At 40.3% G+C, this 23,242-nt stretch overlaps 1 protein-coding gene across 4 annotated transcripts in view; it reads left to right on the forward strand.

Annotated features, from left to right (window-relative positions):
- phkb (phosphorylase kinase, beta) overlaps window positions 1-23,242 on the forward strand; it is a 106,901-nt gene that overhangs the window by 65,672 nt on the left and 17,987 nt on the right. For all 4 annotated transcript variants that reach the window (XM_079554679.1, XM_079554677.1, XM_079554678.1 and 1 more), the window contains 2 exons: window positions 15,463-15,518; window positions 17,097-17,190. In XM_079554679.1, coding sequence (XP_079410805.1) covers window positions 15,463-15,518; window positions 17,097-17,190 — 150 coding nt within the window. The remainder of the gene's footprint in view (window positions 1-15,462; window positions 15,519-17,096; window positions 17,191-23,242) is intronic.

Genomic DNA, 23,242 nt, shown 5'->3' on the forward strand with positions numbered 1-23,242 from the left:
TTCTTTTTAAATTAAGAAGAGTCGCTGAGACACGTGGCATATTTCCATGCCAGATGCCCTTTCTGCCACAACCAGCCTCATTACTATAATTGGAGTGGGTGAAGTGTCTTAACACAGGGACACCACAACACTGGAGTGATCAGGCAGCAGGGCTTGAACAGTCCTTACACTGTAGCATAATAATTATAGTAATTACTTAGTAACTGCTCAGTAACTGTTACTCATTGAACAAGGACACATTCTGCGATACTTATAAGTAAGAGTTAGAGTTTAAGATAAGAGTTTAGATCCAAGCTCTATAGCTCCCTGTACTGTACTGCAAATGCCTATTGCTCCTTACAGGATGCCCCAGGTGCATTTAAGGATGGGTCGAATGCAGAAGACAAATGATAATATGGTAATATGATCAAGTCAAACCCAGTATAAAAGCTGTAATTTACTGTTTTCTCGGTAATAACAGAGGGCTGCAAAATGCATTACCCCTTGTTTAAACAGTTATCTTTCTATTTCCGTTTTAGAACCAAGTCATTACTGCACTGCTTAGTAAAGTGTGCCCATACCACCAAGAGTGGCACTTTTGGTCACAAAGTAAACTTGAGAACTTTGTAAAGTACCTGTAATGATTATTTGTCAACAAAAAAAAAGGAACTCAAACTTCGACATAAGCAAACATAGGACTTAACTCAAATAAACAGTTTGACGCACCATGGGTTTTGTTTTACGCAGCAGCGTTCAAAAGAGTACTATGTCTATTAAAGTTTCAAAAAAGGGTTTATTTTCCAGATTAGAAAGCAAACAGCAAAGCATCATATGCCAGGCCTCGTTGCTGCCTCTCCTACTCTGCTGGTAAAAATCTATTAGCCCACCCAGGTGCGTGTTGGACTGTGTGCGTTACTCCCCTATATCCCCTAGGTGCGCAATAAAACAATAAAAAAACAAAAAAACAAATTAGAATTGACTTAGCATATTGAAGACTATATTATAAAAAGAAAACATACTAGGAATCCAAAAATAATGTAAAAATTACTTAATTTTAACTTTAAACCACAAAACAGCTCATACAGAACTGAAATATAAAAGTAAATCGATGTTTCTTATTATATGAACAAGATACTGTATGTCTTTTGAGTGTGTTATTCTTAACCATCAAACATTTGATTTACATTTTAAACCTCTATCCTTGAAGGGATTGAAAGATGTTAATATAACTGAGTACAGCGTCCTTGCAAAGTACAACTTGAGCTTAACACAAACTTTTATACAAGTTCAGTTCAGTTAGCTTTACAGTCAGTTTCAAAGTTACGAGCTGCTGTGTGTGCCATTGTCAGAGCTCTTCTTGTTCTGCTCCCTCGCTGTCTGTGTTATTGCCTGGCTTCTGTGTGTTTACAGGTGACATAACTGACAAGAACAAGTAAAGTGCATTGGCACAATACACAACCTCTGGGATAGACAAAGATTTTACCCAAGGAGCAGGATCAGATATATAGACCTGCTGTGCCCAATTCATCCAAATCCTCTGTACAGCACCCGGTTGCCACATTGCTCATATGTTAAGGTGCATTGGGGCTACACGAGTTTGGGGTTTAGTTAGAAGCCAGGTGTGCTGAGAGAAGGATTCACAGCTGCTGTTAGCTGCTTGTTGGTGGTTACTGCTGACAGTATACAAGCCCAAGCTCTGACCTAAGGGGGCTTTTCACACCTGCATTCACAAGCTTTATCCACTGTTCAAAAGACTGCAAATGTATTAGTCATGAATAAGGGACAGCTTGTGTAGTGTTTTTTTGAGTATATGTGTTCAGAAAATACCAAGGTCAAGGGCTTTGAAATTGTAATATATGTAATGTACAATTGCACTGCCAAAACCTATAATACAGTGCACACATTATAGTGCAAGCCTATAATGTGTGCATCAAATTGTCAACACTGGAGCGGTTTCCAGCGGACCTTCCATACTGTTTCTTTATTGGACTACAGTTGCAATACATAAACTTAAACTTATGGTAGCATTGGTGTATCAGTGGTAGATTTGAATGGAGAGGCTTCAAGGCCGGCTTCTTCAGTTTGACCTATTGTGCAAGATATGTTTGATTGTAAAGGCATATCCTACTTTTTGGTCCAAGTTTTCTTTTTATATTGTGTGCTAGGAGCTCAACACAGAATATAGGGATATAGGCGTATTGAGTCGTATTGAGCAGGCATACTTCTGATGGGAACATCCATTAAGTTACTTAAATCTCAAAGAAAAATGTGCATTGCTTCTAAAGGTTTGTAAACATGAAAAGAAATCTGCACTTCATTTGGCATTGCAGGTGCCTTTTTCTTCATTCTGGATTCATGGTCTTGTTGTACGGTATATCTATATATATCTTGTAAAATAATCATTCATACCGGGCTCATAAACAATTCAGACATGCACAATGAATCCCAGCATTGTACAGTAGTTTCTGGAAGTATTACTCCTATGTAAAAAAGAAAAAAAGAAAAACGTGCGCTCAGGCTTAAACAGAGACCGTATTATGAATGTGATTTACTTGCCTGACTCCATGTATGCAAAGCAGTTTGGTATTGCTGAATGAATTATTTAAACCAATGGTCCTGTTTTGTTACTGTGTTCATTTTTTGAAGAAGAGCAACTGGCTGGTTAAAGCATTTTTTCTTTTTTTGTCATGCCCCTGGATTTTCAGTAATTTAAGGCGGTCTCTGAAGGCTTCATGTTTTTTAACAAAAAAAATAAATTGATAACATTTTAGTCAATGGGACTGGTACAGCATAAGTTTGAAAACTTTTCTTAACTCATTGTATTAACGCTCCCCACATGACGCTTGGTTAACTCGTCAGTAGCTGTATTACTGTGCCCAATTGCCTAGTAACACAGTCTGTTTAGCCTCATTGCTACCTGACACTGTAAATCATCAAGCTCATCTGACAACCCACATCTCTCCTCTCATACAAGTGATTACCCAAAGCCTTCACACAACATAAACATCACCCATGTAGCCTGTTAGTTCATTTCTATGCCTCCTCATATTTATTCTGTGCCACAGTGCCGTCATTATGTTCTCAGATCACACGCACACACCTACACACACACCTACACACACACACACCTACACACACACCTACACACACACGCACACACACACACACACACACACACACACACACACACACACACACACACACACACACACACACACACACACACACACACACACACACACACACACACACACACACACACACACACACACACACACACACACACACACACACACACACACACACACACACACACACACATCGAGCCAACAGTAATCAGCCCACTTACCTTCTCCCTGCCTTCAACTCTCCAGGCACGATATCAAACAGGGCAGCACTGACAAGCCCCGGCTCCCATGGCAAGCACTGTGCCTACTCTATATAATATCAATTGATTTTCTTTTTCTCTCTCTTATGCTCATTCTCTTAAGGGGAATGATGTTTCTGAGGAGCGACCTGGGAAGAAGCTTTCTTGGTCTTTTTAGGAAACTTTTTCTCCTCAATATATCACACAATTTCTATTTAAATTCTTTCTATTAACGTAGCTAACCTGGGATACACCTTATTCCCCCATAGGAGTTCACAAAGGTAAAAGTAAAGGAGACGCAAAGTATGATAGTTGAAATGACAATGATTTGGATTTGATCACTTCCTTTGTTAGTGTATACCGTTTGACTACATTTGACTATTGGATTACTGCCCATATTACCACAGCCACAACAACAAACACAAAACTATTTCCCTCCTTGTTTACTGGTTTATTTGGTAGGGACACTGTATGTTAATGAACACGCCACACCTGGGCTAATTTTCTTCAATCGTCCCCCATTCGCACTCTCAAACATACTCTCATTCATCCTGGCCTATTGTACAAGTTTATAGTGGTATGGGAAACTGGAGTACCCAGAGGAAACCTACGCAGACATAGGGAGAACATGCCGACTCCACATAGAAAGACCCCGTCCGGGTGGGAAGCGAACCCAGACCTTCTAGCTGTGAAGCTCGAGCGCTAGCCACTGTACTACCGTGCCGCCCCTTGAATACCATCATCATAACATTTGCCAGCAGACTCATGAACACTAGATACTGTAGATAACTGCCTTACAGACTCGGTACAAGTCGGTCTGTTTTGTCATTACATGCCTTCATAAATTGTATTATTATTGCTCATTTACACTCAACAAAAGTTTAAACGCAACACCTGATTTTTCATTAGGTAATATATGTCAAATATTGTTCACAAATCTGTTAAAATCTGTCCGAGTTAGCACTTCTCTTTCAAGAGAATCCACCCCACCTCACAAGTGTGGCATGTTAAGATGCTGAATAGAATAGTGTGCCTTAGACTGTCTACAATAAAAGGACACTCTGACATGTTCAGTTTTAAACACGGCACAATGCCATAGATGTGGCAAATTTTGAGGGAGCATGCAGTTTTATTTTTTTGTTTTATTGGTTTATTTGGTCGGGACAGTGCATGTTAATGAACATACATGGGTCTCATGCATGTAAACACGCCATACCGGATTGCACCTTGGGCTAGTTGACATGCTGACCTTGCCCGAGCATTGTATGTATTTATCTGACATAAGCCAAAGGCATTTCAGATAATTTGGCAGTACATCCAACCGGCCTCACAACATGCACACCACATGTAATCACACCTGACCTGACCTCCATTTCCTTGATGGCATATTTGTATGCACAGAGATACTGAGACGAGATCCTGAGGCCCATTGTTGTGCCATTTCTCCACGACCATCACCTCATGTTGCAGCACGATAATGCACCGTCTCATGTGGAATTACACCCCAGTTCATGCATGTCCTGCATACTCACCGGACATGTCACCCATTGAGCATGTTTGAGATACTCTGGATCTGCGTATACGGCCACATCTTCCAGATCCTGCCAATATCAAGCAACTTCGCCATTGAAGAGGACCAATATTCCACAACAACCTGATCAACTTTATGAAGGCGATGTGCTGCACTGCATAAGACAAATGATGGCCTCACTACATGCTGAATGGTTTTCTGACCCCCCGAATCCATCCAATAAAGCACAACTGAACATGTCAGAGTGTCCTTTTATTGACAGCCTAAAGCGCACCTGTGCAATATTCATATGCTCCAAAGCAATGACAATATAAACTATTGTGATTTTATTACGTGCTGGTGTGTGCATGTTCATGGGTGAATTGGATGGATAGTTCCTTGATCGCTGTTGTTGCTCGTTGGAAGTAGAAAAGCTGTTTGCCATTGACACTGTGACATTTTAAGGACAACAAAAACATGCAGCACATCTATTTGAAGGCAAGACATCTTAAGAAATGTACCTTGTAAGAAGTTTGTGTACTTTCCACTTTTGATGTTTAAAAATTGTAATTCTTAGCCTTTAGCTTTGTAGCATCATGTCGATCCCTAGTTGACCTTCCGAGCTCTTCACAAGCTATTGACTTTCTCCGAGATTAAAACATTTCTTTCATCTCTATTGCCGCTAAACCCTTGACACTTACAAAATATGCTAATCAAAATCTGAATCTGTTAGACCCTCTTTCTGAGGTCAATACAGAGCCTAAAGTTATTCTTCTGTGCGGCGCCATGAAAAGAAGGGATTATACTTGATTCAAACCTTTTTTTTTGTAGCGTATAAATTCCATCTCTCACTTTTCCAACAGTCTAAAAGTCTTTGAATGTGTGATTCCTTTGTGGGGCCCAGCTCACTAGAGGCTGGTCCCCTGAAGCCACACTTTGCCACACGCCACAATGGGACACTTTGACCTTGAAATACTGAACCAAACGAGATAAAACATCTCTCACTATGGGCTCTTTGCACTGATTCTAAAGTGCTAGCTTAGAGGATATTCCCACTACTTGAACTAGACTTTACAAAGAAGTTATCTTTAAGTCAGTGAGTAATATTCCAGTCTGGTGTAAAATCTGCACATAAGGCGAGCCTATACCGCCTATACCGCTTGTCAGGCGTTTTATGTCTTTCATGCTATGAGAATATTATCTACATAAGTTAAATAAACTTTATGAAACTCTGTGGCATTTGTGTAGTTGGTCAGTAGTGCTTTCAAAGTCATGGCTGGGCTAACCTCGGCAGAAACTTTGAAAGTAAGCTGCTTTCTTTAAGTTGATTTGAATTCAGGACACATTTTACAAACTTTATATTACATTTACCGGTAAACTTTACTGAGTCAGTTAAAGCAAGCCGTTATTGCACACAAGGAAAAGTTCCCAAAGTTTGTTGAGATATGGCCAGTTTCATATCAGTTTTCCAACTAATTTACAGAATGGAAACAGATTTGTGTTAAATTGTTAATGTCTGCCAGTTTTTCTGCTGTAAGTGTCTAGAAATATATAATAATCATGAGTAATTCAACGATTTTTGTCCAAGGAATCCTTTATTTGTTTAAGTTGATTCTTGTTTGACGGATACAGATATTCCCTACAGTCTGTCTCATTACTTCTGCTGCATCATAAATAGAGATGCACCAATCCAGCTTTTTTGCTTCCGACACTGGGATTTGAGTATTTGCCGATATCCGATATTAACCGATACCAATAGACTTGTGGCTGCTGTGAGTGAAAAAAGTCAATGGCCTCTTTTCTCCATTGTCAGATCAGTCAAGTCTGATCTTTTCTTGCAAGCAATATGTTACATGGGCAAATATATCTAAACTAATGGAACAAAAAAACTAAATATCCTTGGGTATAAGACAAGCTATTAGCTAGTGATGGGTCGATGACACCTCAGTGTGTGTCACACACTTTTATAATTGTGTCACACAGTATCACGCAGTGTTGGTAGGCTTATAGGCACCATCTGGTGGTGAAAAAGCATTGCAGCAGTGCACCTGAAAAAAGCGAACTCATCACTGACAGAGCTCCATTATTCTAATTCATAAATATGAACCAATTCGTCAGTTTTGAGCTGTTTAACCAGCTGAGAGTGAGAATTTAGAAAGAGGAAAACTGCTCTGGATAATGAGAATAGAAACAAATTAATGATTAATGAGAAGTATCAGTGATTCAGTGACTTCATCTAAAAATGAAGTCACTGACCAAGATTTAATAAAGGATAGTGCCTGTGACAATAATATGACACCAGAAGTATTTCTGCTTAAATTGACTTGACATCCACTGGTAAACAAAGGACTATACCACCATAGGCCATCATCTGACTCGAACTCACGACCCTATGACTCCTAACCGGATGCTCTGCTTACAGAGCTAGACGAACAGTATATCATTGGCTTTCATGTAGGCTACCAGCCTATCACTTTGTGTGTTTGCGTTGCACTTCAATATTGACATGAAAGAGAAGAAAACAATGACTCTTGTGCTTTACATGCTATCTATTAAAGATTTTTTTTATCAGGGCAGAACTGCCTCATGCCCAAAGATTTGGGCAGCCCAGGGCGGGCGCTTTAGCCCATCACTACTATAGGTTGCATGAAAGGAATAGGCCACCGTTTTTCCATACTGAGATATGTTCTAACCTGTCTGGTCTTTGTGCGTGCCCATGGAAGAGCATGGTAGCTTCCAACTTCACCCCCGTTTGGAGCTATAGGAATACATTGAGAGAGGCCAAATGCTAACAACATCTTTGGTGGTTTTGTGTGATTCCGTATGGAAAAATGGTGGCCTGTTCCTTCTGATCTGATCATTATAACATGTGCATTACAAATGTCTTCAATTATTATTGTATCAATAATTCTTTCAGCATTTCATAAACTACAATACAAACACTTGGCCACTCCAGCAGTGGCCATTTTATTAGGTGATCCTATCATAATTTCTGTCCCAGCTTTGATTAGTTGACGTTAGCATTAGCATAGCCGCGGCGATTAACATACATTTTTGGAGGTTAAAACAAACTCTGCGATTGAATTCTCCTGGTTCTTAGCTTAAAAAAAACATTCAGCATGTCCATATTCACTGAGATTTAGTTGGTGAGAGTTGTGTTTTTATTGTGTTTTTTCCAGTATTGGCTCGGATGTCAAATACCAGTATCAGATCGGTGCATCCCTTCATAAATAGTCTCAATGCCAAATGATTTCTTACACCTTGCTGTTGAGCATATTATATTTTTGCTAATTTCTTTGCAATTATCATGCAATGTCATTCTATTAGCAACAAAAGCCTGATTTATAAAGTGCATCCATTTGTCATTTTTGTTTTCATATTTAAAGAGCTGCCGACTTGACAGTCTAATACATTTGTTTTGACATTGATCTTTCTCAGACATATTATCTGCTTTTTGTCGACATGCGGAATGGCTTACCATTGCTGTGCTTCATTGTATTTAGCTGAGTGCTATGTAGCATTCGTCACATAAGGCCATGCTTTGTCAGCACCAAGCGCCCGACCTGCTGCTGTGTTCTACTCATCTGTCACTCTCTTCTGTGTGTGTGTGTGTGTGTGTGTGTGTGTGTGTGTGTGTGGTTTGTTTTGTGCTCTTGAAGGCATTTCAACCCTTTTGAAAAATATTTGGTACGAAACATGTGCGTGTACACTTAGCCTTGGCCTTTGCGAGCCCTGAAAGTGTGATTTAATGGTTAATAATATTGAATAAATCATTGAAACATAAAAAGCCAAAAGTTGAACAGGCATGAAAACATAAAGTTAAAAATTAAACGGCTGAAATGAGGAAGGGGAAATATCTCTGCATGCTTCTCATCTTTGTGTCTCAACTCACTGCTTTTAATTTTGGGAGAAAAAAAAGTCAAATGAAGCGGAGCTAGAATTCATTTCGGATCTGCCGGGACTCACCGCACCATTCACTATCAAATGGATTTTCTCTTTTTTTTTTTTTTTGACAAATTCAGAAAGGGCATAAAGTAAGTCTGAAGGGCAGATTACCAGTATTCTCTCTCTTAGGGCAGAAAGTATGAGGTCAACACTTTTTTTGTACATTTTCTGTTAATGGTATAACATTCAAATTTGCAGAATTGGTGGTGCAGGTACTGGGCAGGGAAGAGAAATCCCTCACTGTGAAGATAACAGCTTTTGGGAAATTCGAAGCTTGGGAAAATTGCTTTCCTGCAATAAGTGCTCCATGTTTGTTCAGTGACTTGTGTATATCTTATATCTTGTACAGCAATAAGTGTAACATTGCAGATTAGTGACTTAAATGTTGGTTGGAAGTTTGGGGACCTAGTTTGAACTCCGTTTTTTATGCACAATCAATCAATTTATTTTTGTAGAGCCCAATATCAAAACAGTAGTCGTAACAGGGCTTGGCCACTGAGGGTCAACCTGACCAGCATGTTTTTGGAGGTCGGGGAAACCGTAGCACCCAGAGGAAACCTGGCTGCCTTCAGTCTCCTCTGATCCTCTGAAACGGTGCACCGCCTCCTGGGTTTGTCCTGTTTCAGAGCGTGTGTCCTGCACTGGTCAGCTCCACCACCTCCTACCTCTTCCTCCTACGCAGCTCCCTCCATAACAGTCTTTCACCATCTTCTGGAAAGAGCTTAGCAGTTAATCTGTTTTATTCTCCAGTGAACATCCATTAGCCTGAACAATAAGGCATGTGTGGTTTAGCTGTGAATCTTGTCTGGATACCTCCTCGTTTGTTGCTTCCTTGTTTCCGGTAGTGCCTCTTTGTTACTCCACTGTGCTGCAGGTGTGGAGGCTCTTGGTGCCTCTTCAGTGTCTCAGAAGAAGAAATGTGTAGGTCTCAAATGTCTTTAACTGATAAGCCAGTTTTTTACTTTTAAAAAGCCGCTTTCTTCAGGACTCTTTGCCGTCTTGTTATGGGGTTCGATGGATTTTGTTTTTACTGCAACCAAACTTCAGAAATACTACAGCTAATTAGTCTAACATCTGAGCTGGTGATGTTTTTGCTTTCTCATTTCCAGCCCTTGGCCAAAGGCATGCATATTTGTTGTCCATGCCACAATGCTCTCACCACCTGCTAATTCCTGCCAAACCTACACTTCACTGAGGCTCTGCACAGCATCTGTTTCCCTGCAAGCGCTCAAGTTAATTTTAAATATGCCAAGAGATTATTTTAGGTTCATTTGCTTATAATGCTTGGATAAATGAGTTCTGGCATGAAAATGTAATTCAATGTGAGGATGACAATGTGTTTGTTGGTTAACCTTCAGCAAATATTTGTCGCAGTAATTAATAGCTAAGGTTATGATACAAATCATTTTAGTTGAATGGAAAAGGTGAAATAATAAAGAAGTATACTGTAGTACTAAGTGTCAGCATACAACCTCAATTCTTGTCCATATTGTTTTACAAGGACACAAAGTTTTGGAATTCGTATCAAGAATATGCAAGTGCATGGGTTCAAATATTTCACATCATTTTCCGTTTTTTAATGCATTTAAGCTTGAATAAACAGTCTAAGAATCTAAATAGTAATACTGGTTTAAAAACAATAGACATAATAATAAGAGCAACAGGCAACAACACAGCATGAAAGGTGTACAGATGCATATAATGTGGATTGTTGAAAGAAGCTGGACCAAAGGCGAAAAGTGCTCGCTTTGATACTCTGCAGTCTCTGGGAAGAGTTCCGTTTTGAGGTGCGTGAGGGGTCCGCCATGATCCTTGTGGCCATGTTCTGTCAGTGTAAAGGTGCTTCTGGTGATCTTCTCCACTTTGACCAACACGCTCTCCACCCCACACCTGTAGGAAAAGGTGAGGGCTTGGGGGCCTACAGGCCAGCAAAAGGCGTTGATGGGCCTTCTTAAAGATGCCTGCGTTCGTCGTCCAGGTGAGACTGTCATCCATTTCTGGTGTCATGATGTAAAGAGAGGAATGTGGGTGGATGCTCCTTTGCCTTCAACGGATTTGAGCAGAGGTTGTTGATGTTGTGTGTAATGTAATCAAATAACTTCATTTTTATCATGATGACTGATGACTCTAATATAATTCATTCATATGTGGGAAATAGGTAGGGTGAGAGTCACGGCTAAATAAACACATAAACATTTACACTAGTCTCAAAACAGCAAGTAGTCGACCTCCGAAATGGGGGCGAAGGGGGATAATTTGGCTTACTCTTAGAAAGTGTGTAGTCATGGAAACGGCTGTTGAAATAGTGTCACTTGTATTGCAGCGCTGTCTGATCGGTCATGCTTCTCTTTCAATTGACTTTCCGCAACATCCCACAGGACAGACACTACACTACATACTTCTCACTGGACTCTATGGGATGAACTGATTCAATAATTTCCACTCCTATCAGGCCTGCTGCATTTATCAATTTCCGTTATGTTGTGCAACTTTTCTTGAGAAGATAGAGAGTTGCTGCCGTGTATGTTTTTTTTGTTTTGTGTGGGAGGAGATGTGATACAGCTGTTCAGAAGCACCATGTTTTTAGTTAAAAGTGTTGCATTGAAGCAACACTTTGCCCGTTTGAAACCAGTTTGTAATCCAGTGCGTTCTTTATTGCGTCTATGTTTTCATAAGTTTATTAAAGCATATAATTGCTCCTGATTCGAAGGGAAAGGCATTTCAAACCACAGCTTCTGCGTTGTCATAAAGCTTTTCCTCCTGGTGTTTCCGTTACACTTGTGTCTTTATGATGTAGTAGAGGTGGTTATTTTGCTCCAAATTCATATGATCTGTGTCCTTTTTTTCCTGAATGTTGGACTTTTTGGCTCCACTTAATCCTAACGCTGCGTTCACCCGCTGTAAACTGCTGACGTGGGCAGTGCTCTGTCCACATCGCCCCATCGCCCCAGGCCGCCACGCACAGCCATCACCCACACGTGTGCACACACTCCATATCAACACTACACAGCAATCACCCACACAAGCTGCGGGATCTGCGCTGGGTGTGTATGCAGCTTAAAGGAATAGGCCACCGTTTTTACATACTGAGATATGTTCTTACCTTAGCTGAGGCGAGTTGATACGTACCAGTCTGGTCTTTACGCGTGCGCTCAGTCAAGCAAAAACACAGAAAATGTTGTTAGCCTTTAGCCTCTCCTCTTCTCCTCTCCGTGACTTTACTGCACTGACGCCGAAGTGCTCCTAAGGTATTATTACGCCTTACATTATAGCACCCCTTTTTATCTGCTTAGAAAATCGACATGTTTAATTTTGTGTGACTATACTTGGAACGCTCAAGTAACCATATTTAAATAGGGAAAACGTGGACGAGCTTGGTCGCTTCTAACTTTACCCCCGTTTGGGTCCATAGAGGAGAGGAGAGGAGGCTAAATGCTAACAGCATGTTCGGTGTTTTTCCGTGACTGAGCGCACGTGCAAAGACCCAACGGGTACGCATCAACTCGTCTAAGCTAAGGTAAGAACACATCTCAGTATGTAAAAACGGTGGCCTGTTCCTTTAAGACTGTGCTTTAACTGTTATTAATAGTTACTAGAATTCATTGTAATGGTTTCATTCTTCAATCACAGATTTGGATTTACAAGTTTCTTTCATGAACACTTTGTAAAAACAACATTATCTTTGGTTTTGTGAATGTGTCTCGACGATGCCCAATAAGTTGCATTCACTCACATGCGGGGATTGAATTGCATGGATTTTACTCTGTCACTTTAGGCTATCGCTACCACTTTTGGCATTTTTTGAATGTAGTTTTTCTTCACTTGTTTGTAGCATCATTGTGATAGTTTCTATTATGGCTTTTCAGTATCCTCTCCTTTATGTAGCTGGTTTACTACTCGTATGATTGTTACATAGAGCCTTTTAGGGGGCTTTTTTCTCCATTCCTGGTGTTCACTTATATAGGCTGAAAACTCATCTCATTATAACCATACAAAATGGCTCCCAACACAGTCATTCTTCTGCCACTAGCAGGATTATGCTCACACTGTGCACACTGTCACTACCTATACACAAAGAGCATCTGCGCACAATGGTACTAGTGGGCCACTTAGGTAGAGTAATAATGCAGTAGTGTATGTGATTTTATTGTTTGTGTGCGAGAGTGCTGGCAATGAAGCCAACATGAAAGCCATTCTCATGAGTCATCTGCTTCTGTTAGGCTTTTGAAGAGGTTTGAATAAACCGCTGCTCAATCCTATGAAGATGATAGCCACAACTCACAGTAACATAAACAAATAACTTACGCATAACTAGGACTGCTGACAGCGAAGAGCGATATGATCAAAGGCACTCCAGGATGCAAGCAGAGGATGCATAAAGCCGCAATTATAATCAATAGAAAATGGGATTGTAATGTGGCTCTCAAAAGCGACCGGTGGGGAAATGGACATAAAGTGGAGTTCTTCAAATATGACTGCATGCTCTTTGCATAGATATATTATAAAATGTTGATTGGATATTCAAAATGGCCAGCTACGGACTTCGGTAGTCTGTGCTCAATGGCAATTTTTTTTTTCTTTTCATCAACCCTACTCCTTGCTTTCAGCCAAGGAAACATGTGCACTGCTGCCCTGGGTCAATCTTTTACAGCGTGCACTCTTCTGTTGTTGACCAAAAATAGAGCGGGGACAAGCAAACCCTGCTTTTCAGGAAACATACACCTTTTGAAGTTACAAAAAGTCCATGTTTTGACCTGAAAGATAATATTTCCCCCAAACTCGATCGTTTTTGAAAGTTGTCCGTGTTCTGTCAGCCGAACACAGGCCCTTTGTTGCAGCGTGATTTCCTATTATTCTCTGTGGGGAGAGTTATTTTTGTATGAAACATGCCTGGCCATGGCGGTGAAATTAAACTTTACTGTAGAGGAAGTTTTAAAACGTTCTCTTTGTGGCAACTTATTACAGACAAAGCTCAAACAGCAACAGAAAGCAAAAGCTTAATTAGCCGTGGCCTCAACTTGTTTCTAGCTCTGACAAACCTTTCCTTACATCACGACGTACATGTATATTTTACAACTTTCAGACTGTGAAGGAGAGCTTATTGTCACAGCAACGCCAACAAATTGCATTAACTTACTTTCAATTAAAATGTCTTAACATCATTTGCAGAGAGCGAGCAGTCTTACATTATCCACACACTGCTGTTCTTTTAATGTATTCTATATGGGGAAGCTAACTATGGAAACAGTAGGCACATGACGTTTACTGTGTACCTCTGCCTGTTCTTAGGGTCATATTTAAAGGGGAAGTATATATATATATATATTGACCATGTTTCAATGTTGTTCTCTCGTCAAAACATTGGAACAGGGTTTCAAATCACTCGCACATCATTGAGTAATCTTTCAAGCTGGCTATTTTTAGCACCCGTGAAACTCTGAAAAGAGGAGGGTGTGTTTGTGTGGGGTTTTAGGGTGAGATCGCGTGAAGAATCAGGAAGTGAAACTTGGATTTATTATTTTTGCTGTTTAAGATCAATATTACATTTTACAACCAAGATCAGGGGCGTTGGGTTAGGTCAGGAGGTCAGGGGTTAGGATTAAAGTCTGTGGTTAGGATCAGCAAATGTGATGCAAATTGTGTTTAACTCACACAGATCTTACACATAGTCTTAGAAACTAGAAGGTCTTTGCTTTCAAATGAGGTATCACTCTGGCATATGGGCTGTAAGCACTCCAGTCAATACGCTTTGAGATTTGGACATGCATAATCCCTAACCCTAAGCCTAAAATGGCAGATAACAGGTTAACTAAAACAACAGGAATAAACCAAAATTCTAAAAGTATCTTGCTATTAAAATTACAGCTGAAGATGCAGCCTTAATTGTTTATCTCCTTTACTGGCTTTTAAATCAAGTTACTATTTAGGGCCCTTACCTTTTTCAATCTTCACTAATGATCTGTAAACCTGCAAATTATTTAAGACAAAATCTTCTTTCACTAGTGATCAAGACTATTGTTCTGTCTAGTTTACACTATACACTACTATAATATACAGAATACAAATATTCCAAGCATGCTCCAAAATTTAGGTTGGACATTGGTGAAGAATACACTACACTTACCCCTTCTTTGCTTCTTTCATAAGATTCTTGTGTTACAATTCCCTAAGGTGTTAAATGATGGACTTATATTCAGTTGTTTCATACATAAGTTTAACACAAGACACGCAGTAAATGGCAATTTTACTCTTCCATCATGTAACACTCAGACTGGACAGAATGTTGTTATGTTCAGAGGAATGAAATCCTGGAACCCTCTGCCTAAAGACATTTCTAACATTGCAGACAAAAACACTTTTAAAAAGACTCTGTTGACACACTGCAACAAATGAAGTCATGTTGTAATTGTGTATTTCTGTTTTCATGTTGTTTTATAACTTTATGTAACGTGAATCCCACATAAATATTTTAGAATGTGATTTTACAATCTGGACCCCAGGAAGACCAGCCATTGTCACGGCAATGGCAAATGGGGATCTTAATAAACAAACAAACTATAGCCTATACTAGTCTTCGGTTCTTGTACGCTATTGACCTTCAGCACCTATACCTTAATTTTTAAATCAGCCTGACTCCATGTTAAATGTATCTCTTTCACAGGGTCCCATAGAAAACGATGTGGTGATTCATGTTGCCTTGATTGCCGAGAGCCAGAGGTAAGTACATGTATATTAAAGCGTGTCTGTGTGGCTTTGAATGTCCTGTGCTTCATACAGTATGCTTTTCGCCATTCTCATATCATGCTTTTGCTGCTCGGTAATTGCCGCAAGCTTATAAAACGCGAGCCCTTTCAAACCGTTCAGTGGCGGTGTGGGGGTGTGATGTTGGCCTTCTATAACTGGCGCCTTTAAAAGTTGCTGTGCGCGTCTGCAGCAGGGCTTAATGGTTATATGACGGATGTTAACCTGTGACCACCATGGCCCTGCTCTTCAAGGCCTCATGGGAAATGTGTCATGTCTCTGCCATCACTCCTTCGTTGGTTTTGAATTTGTAAAGATATGTAAAGATTATGACGATACGATATATCGTATTATCATTATCATAAGTGTAGAGATTATAGAACATGAGAAAGAGTAACACAAATGGAAAGATTGTGAAATTTCGTATGATGCTTCAGTTTATTTGTTTGAGTGAGGATTGCTGTTGGTGATGGACGTTTTCTAGCCAAGAAAATGTTTTGGATAGTGAAATAAACATGAAATGCTGTCTCGCATTGACAAATTTCCTCTCCTACATGCAAAAAAAAAAAAAAAACGCTAAATGTCCCTTGCTTTTTCATTCTTTACTGAGCACTTGCTTTGATAATGCTCTAATGGCTTGTGCGCTGGATGGATATTCATGCATGACACGATAATGTAGCCTGAACACTTATTAAAGCAGTACTAAGTAACTCATGCCCCTAGAGGCCATAAGCGCCACTGCAGGTGTTGTAGAATGTTGCGATTTTTTTACTCCTTAATTTTCCGTGAGAGTAAATACTCTGCTGATAGATAAGACAAAGGGAGAGAGGGATATTACATCCAATTACAAAATGGAGATAATTTTTTTCACTCAAACAATACTGTTTGAGTGGCGCAAGCCCTAAGTTAGCTTTGCCCGTTAGCCTTCTCCTTCGTGATTCCATTAGTGTGTATTAGTGACTCTGACCTGGTGGCAGGGAAGTTGCAATTGTGGTTTTCTGTTTACCTTAATAAATCCTTTTCATATTCCCGGTGGAGGTAATACAAGTGTTAATGGGATGATTGGGGGGTCTTTCATCTCCCCCTGGTGTCTCTGGTTAGAAAACCACAATTGCAACTTTCCCTGCCACTGAGGCGGAGGCCCAATACACACTTATAGAATCACAAAGAAGAAGCTAGCAGGCTAACGGGCAAAGCTAACTGCGGGCTAGCACCACATAAACAGTATTTACTGCCAAGTTTGAGTGAAAAGTGTTCTCCATTGTCTAATTGAATGTACAATATCCCTCTCTCCCTTTGTCTTTTCTATCGGTGTAGTATTTATTCTAACAGACAATAAAGTAGTAAAAAAAACACAACATGCTACGACACCTGCAGTAGCGCTTATGGCCTATCAGGGCAAGAGTTACTTAGTTCTGCTTTAAGAAGATCTTGACTCTTCCTGACTATTAAGCTCATTTGATTTTAAATATAATCAAATGAGCTCAATAGTCAGGATGCTGTTGGGTTAAATGTGTTCAACAATGTCAAATGATTTTGTTTTTTTCTTTGAAGACTGCAGGTGTTTCTGAACACTTACGGCATCCAGACCCAGACGCCCCAACAGGTGGAGCCGATACAGATCTGGCCCCAAAAGGAACTGGTGAAGGTGAGGCACTGTTCCAGAAAATCTCTTTTCCATGACACTGTTTCCCTGTTAATATAGGCATGTCACTTGGACAGCACAATATATCGGCAAATTATTGTTATCGCAATATTTGGGGATTATAGCCATATCACAAAAAGCCACAATATGCTGCATTGTTTTTCTAACACAGCCCTTAAAGTTTGGCGTAGATGGACTCAAACACGCGAAGATGGAAAAAAAAAAAGACCCGATTTTGACCTGACTTTATTTGTGGTCAGTAAAACGCTAAAAATTGCAAAGAAGTGTCGAGTTTTGCTTGTGTGAAAGAAGCTTTGAGTCACACACGACTACGAATCTAGTCAAGGAAGTAGTTTGTTTTGATATCTTGGTACTTCAGTTGCTCCAAGGTCATAAACAGGTGAAGAGGTTGGAATACACTTCATCCAATCTTTCAAAGTACACATAATTCATGCTGTAAAAAGCTTGTATGTGGGATTCAAAGATAATGAGATGGGTTATTGATAGCGGCTCAAGAGTACCCACCCAAATCAATCTTCCTCTCTGCACTTAAGAGTCAATATCCGAACACAGCTTCTCCCAGGGGGCCGGTGTGCCTTTAATCCAAGACTTCCTGCGTTTAAGATCTTCGTCGAGATTGTTCCGTCACTCAGAGCCCGTCTTCAGATTGTTTGCAGAGATTGATTAGTTGAATGCTGATTGTTCGGGTTGATTGATCAGGATAATGGCAGGCGCTGTCACAATGTCACTCCAGGAAATGGAAGATCCTCTGAGCCAAGCAGTCGGCGAGTACATTTATGGATGGATTTGCAATTTTAAGAAGATAAATTGCCGGAGCAAGATTTTGATCGTTTTGAATTACCTCCGTTGTTGTGGTTTTAAGCATTTTGAAATGATAAAAAGCAATAGGAGGATTTAAATAGTGTTAAGTAAAAATGGTAAGGGCTAAGTGAATTGGATGATAGCCCAGTTCCAGCGAAGATTGTACCAAGGAAAGCATATGATGGATTGGAAGTGAAATAAACAGCCTTGAACGTTATTTACTCCCAACAGATAACACCTCAGAGACTCTTCATCTTTCTCTTTATAGCTGTTCCATGTTCTATTAACCTGCACTCAGCGAGACTCTCCGCCTGGTAAAATATGTACTTAGAGGGAGTGAGCATTTAATTCAGCCTCAAATGGAATGATTAAGCAAAGTGGAGCTCACAAAATGGCACGTTTACATATGCACAATTTCTTTAAAAAAAATAAGTAGGAACACCACACTTTGCTCTTTTACTCTCCTTTTTTTCCCGAAATACTTTTGTATTTCCACTTTAGAGGTAAATAAAGTTGTAGTTGTAGGAATAGTTTAGAAAAGCACTTAAATCTACAGTACACTTTTCCTAATTCTAAAAGTTGTACACTATATCAAATGTATTTATGAAGCATATTTAACCTCTTACCCCCGCCTGAACCGAGCGCATTTTCTGCAGTTCAGCTTTACTCAAATCTAAATGCTAATGTAACTTTGTTGTCACATGGTCGCCGCGTTTATGCCACGTGTTTTTGTTGTTTTTTGTTATCGTTGCTCCTTTTGTCGCTTTTGTGTCGTGTTTTCGCCTAATTTTTTATCATTTTTTGTTGCTCTTTTGTTGCTTTTTTGCTACATTTTCATCCTCCTTTTCGTCGCTATTTTGATGCTGTTTTTTAAGATTTGGGGTAAGGCCAAACTGGACAAAACACAATGTACAGGAAGCAGAGCAATAACAGCTCAGATTTTGGCCTTGATACGTCCTAAACAGTGTTAAAATTCCACAGTTTTGCCAACCACATCAGTGCTCGTAAATCTGTATATTTTTGTGTGGTTGGATAAGATTTAACAACTGTCTTGTGATTATCAGATGAAACATTATGTAGATTTTTGGAAGTATCATCTGTAATCAGCCATTATCCCAGCCACTAGACTGCGATGAAGCCCTGGTAATCTGTTGCACTTCACCTGCCAGTGGCCGTAATGTTGCCAGATCTGTGTATATTTTCACCTCTGTGCGTCTGCATCCTGCCCCACCCCGGTTGTGCGCATTCCCTCCAGGTTTATCGTCTACCTTTGAACTGTCATACCTGTTAGTTCTTCCCTGCTCTCTCTCTCCACCGCTGCAGCTTCTCTCTCCTGCATGCAGTTGTGAGTCAGAGCGCGGATGCCGGGGTGAATATTAAATCTACTGCTCAGACAGACATGGCTTCTCTACACAGAATGGGTTTATCTCAGAGCCACCAGCGTCTCTATTGCTTAAGGGGTGCGTTCGTTTACCTCACCCACCCCCTGCTCAGACGTTTGATTTTGTTGTCAGACAGCTGCCCGACGACAGGAGAGTGGCAATTACATTTTGTGATATTCCCAACAGTGAAGCCTAAAGCCCACCCATTATTATTATTTTTTTCCAAATCACTGCTTTTTGTCCCAAAATAGCAAGCCTGTTGCTGGTATCTGAATGAGCTGGATGTGCACCATTGTTGTCATAGTTATTTGTAGGAATCTAGGAATTTCACTTCATCATAACTTATTATTAATATTGGGGCAACAGTGGCTCAGATGGTCGAGCAGGTCGTCTTATATATTATATACGTTATCGTGTCCTTCACTTCACCCACGAGTTTGAATGGGTGAGTGATACCTTGATTGTAAAGTGCTTTATAATGCCTAATGCAGGTGGAAAAGTGCTGTATAAATTGTACTATTACACCAATGACAATCCATAAATCGCATCATTGTAATTCACATACATGTTTTATGCTTTGCCATTGACACTCTGTGTAATTGCACAACTGAAAGTGGCAGAAATGTGAGCACATACCGTAGCCTCCATGTCAGGGGTAGACAACGTCAGGCCCGGGGGTAAAATAAGGGATCAAATACCTAAAAATACTGATATTACTGTCGATTGCTGCCAAACTTTCCAACACCCATAGGACACCCTTAGGACAGATATGATCAACACTGGGATTTGGAGAAAGTGGGGCCTTACTTTGGGCCACGACTTTGAGGTTCAGCCCCTGGACTTTTGATAAGGAAGAAAATCGTTCAGCCACAAAGCTAACTTGCTCTGCTCTATGCATTTCCCCTCATGCTCTAGCTTGCTTGCTTTGACATAATCATTATACATGCATGTTATTAAGACGTATCCATTCCAAAACATGTGGCTGGGGTCATATTCTGTTTCATTTGAGCATGTTTGAGTAATTATTTAATCCATCTCCCATTTCTGCACTTAAAGGGGGGGTATTATGCAAAATCGACTTTTTCAAGCTTTACATCATGTTATGATGTCATTCCCCCATTAAAAACATGCCTGAAGTGTTGCCTTAGCACATTCACGTATTTTCGAGTAGTCTGTAAAAACTCTGATGGCGGCCATTTTAGGGATAAAACGCCTGATTCCTTCAGGAAACGCCTCGAACCTCAAGGATACGCCTCCGACCTTTCGTCACCAGCCGAGTAACCAACCACTGCTCCTCAGCAGAACCCCCTCCCCGCAGTGTCTAGCCCTAAGATGTAAACAGAGTCATCATGGAGGTTTAGCTTCATGTGTTGTGAACCGGAGCCACAGCAGTCTTTTACAAAGACACACATCAGTGTTTCTGTTACCGAAACACCCAGGATTAAAACCGGTGACAAGAACACTTATTTCAGCGGCTGGTTCTGAGCTGGGAATGTCTTAGGGCCTTGATGATGCACAGAGCCTCCGGAGAAAGCGAATGCTAAGCTAAACCTCGAGTCATCACGTGGAAACGAGAAATATGCACAAATAAAGTCAATAAAACCACCACACACATAAAGAACCGTTTAACAATGATCACACACGGACCCAGGCTTGTTGATTTGGAAGTTTATTGCTCACATTTCATCTACAATGGGTCATAGCCGAGTGGCTTTCTCCCGGAGCTAACAAGCTAGCCGCGACAAGCTAACGGGAAAATTCACTGAATACAAGCAGCATATTATGCATTGAAAACGTCACTAAACAGGCAACTGCTTGAAGCAGCCTTTATGATGATCACACACAGAGCCTGGCTTGTTGATTTCGTAGTTTATTGCTCACATTTCATCTACAGTGAGTCGTAGCCGAGTGGTTTTCTCCCGGAGCTAAGGCACTATTAGCCGCGACAAGCTAACAACCTTCACCTTCACAACAGTCATTGAAAACAGGCAGCATATTATGCACAAATAACGTCAATAAAGCAGGCAACTACTTGAAGCAGCCTTTACGATGATCACACAATGAGCCTGGCTTTACACATTTGTGGTTTATTGCAGACTTTTCTTCAACAATGAGCTGTAGTCGATTATAACAAGCTAACGGGTAACCTCGAAAAACCATTGTCCACCTGCACAGATAATGTCCGTCTTTGAATGGTATGGGCTCCTGCAGATCCTGGTGTCGTCCATGGGGGTATAGTTACAGATCCATAGGGCATGGCAGATGCAAAGAGAGAGCCTCCAAACAGCAGTTATTTTTCAGGCAAGAGCCCCTTCCAAGCGTCCGGTGTGGAAGGTTCGTCTTCAAATAATATCCTGTGTGGCCATTGTTCCCAAAGTGATAAACAGTAGGTCCTTTCCAACAATAAAAAATAAAATGCACCGATCGTAGTTTCAATACTGTGGAGAAAGTGTTGCGATGCCACAGACAGCGTGTGGAGGGGGCGTGTCGGAAAGGGTCAGAGGTTCTTAAAGAGACAGAGGCCTATTTCAAGGCTTTTGCTACCGCCATTTTGAAAGAGCAATTTTATACAAGGCAGTTATTCTAATTTACTGCATTTACAGACCAACAGAAGGTTTGGTCATCATTGTAGTGTGCTATAGACTGGTGCTATGTGGCTGAAAAAAGCATAATACCCCCTCTTTAAAACGAGTGTCTTGTCCAGTCTACATTTTCTCATTCTGAAGGCTCCCACATGTTTTTAAAGTCCAGACACCTTCATTAGACTTGTTCTGATCATTACTGTTAAAACTGGCTTACCTGGACAATTTAGAATGTTTTATGGTATATTATTGTTGTTAGCTTCAGTTTGAATGGTCCTAAAATGAAAACCAACATTGGTCTATGGTTGTTGTTTTTTTTAACAGACAATGACATTATTCTATGTTGTGCTCTTACATATTCCCAGGCTGAGGTGTCCAAAGTAGTGCTGGGTTAGGCTTTCTTCCCCCACCATTCCCTAACAGAAGTGAGGAACAGAATGGAAGATGCACACATGTTGTTTTGTCTTTGTTTTGTTTAGTGGCTGCCAAAAACATTATCTTTATGCTGATTATGAATTCATCGCCTCTGGAGGCTATTTGAGTGCATGCTACTTTTTGTATTAGCGTCACACTCTTATCCTCCCCTCTTAAGCATCAGGTTTTCTTATTTAAATACTAAATTAGTTCTGAACAGCTCTATCTTACCAGCAGAATCTAGTTTAATTAACATAAATGAGAGTTTTAATAGAAGCAGATTAAGCACCTTAAGCTTAATGAAACTTAATGGAAAAGGAATCTGCGTGAAGAATTTTGTATTCTACAGATGAGCCCTTCTTTAATGAGGCTTTGTGTGAGGTGTCTTATATTGTGTAATAGCTGCAAATCTTGTTTTACCAAGCTGTAAAATATAGTTCACACAGGTAGCATTACTGGATACTGAACTATGTTTGTTTTTTGCATATTAAAGGCACACTGCGTAACATTTTGAACCATACTGTGGCCATCAATATAAAACATGCTCCTAATTACCAGCAATTCACGGAAAATGCTATTTCTGCAGTGGGTAATCAAAGAATGGATCTGGATGAGGATCTAACCTAATTAAATCTCATATTTGGCTTACTTTAGTCAACATCTCCATGGAGACGAGCTGGAGACGTACACACTCCTGCTACAGTTACAGTCATGTCTTAGGAGAGCAGAGCCGCTCACAGCAAAATCACATGTTTGTACGTTTATGAGGTATTTTTCAATGATGGAAATATCTATCATGAAATAAATGCTTATATTTCAATTTTGTTTATTGTGTGAAATTTTACGCGTTGTGGC

The sequence above is a fragment of the Gobius niger genome, assembly GCF_951799975.1.
Source record: "Gobius niger genome assembly, chromosome: 4".
Classification (NCBI taxonomy): domain Eukaryota; kingdom Metazoa; phylum Chordata; class Actinopteri; order Gobiiformes; family Gobiidae; genus Gobius; species Gobius niger.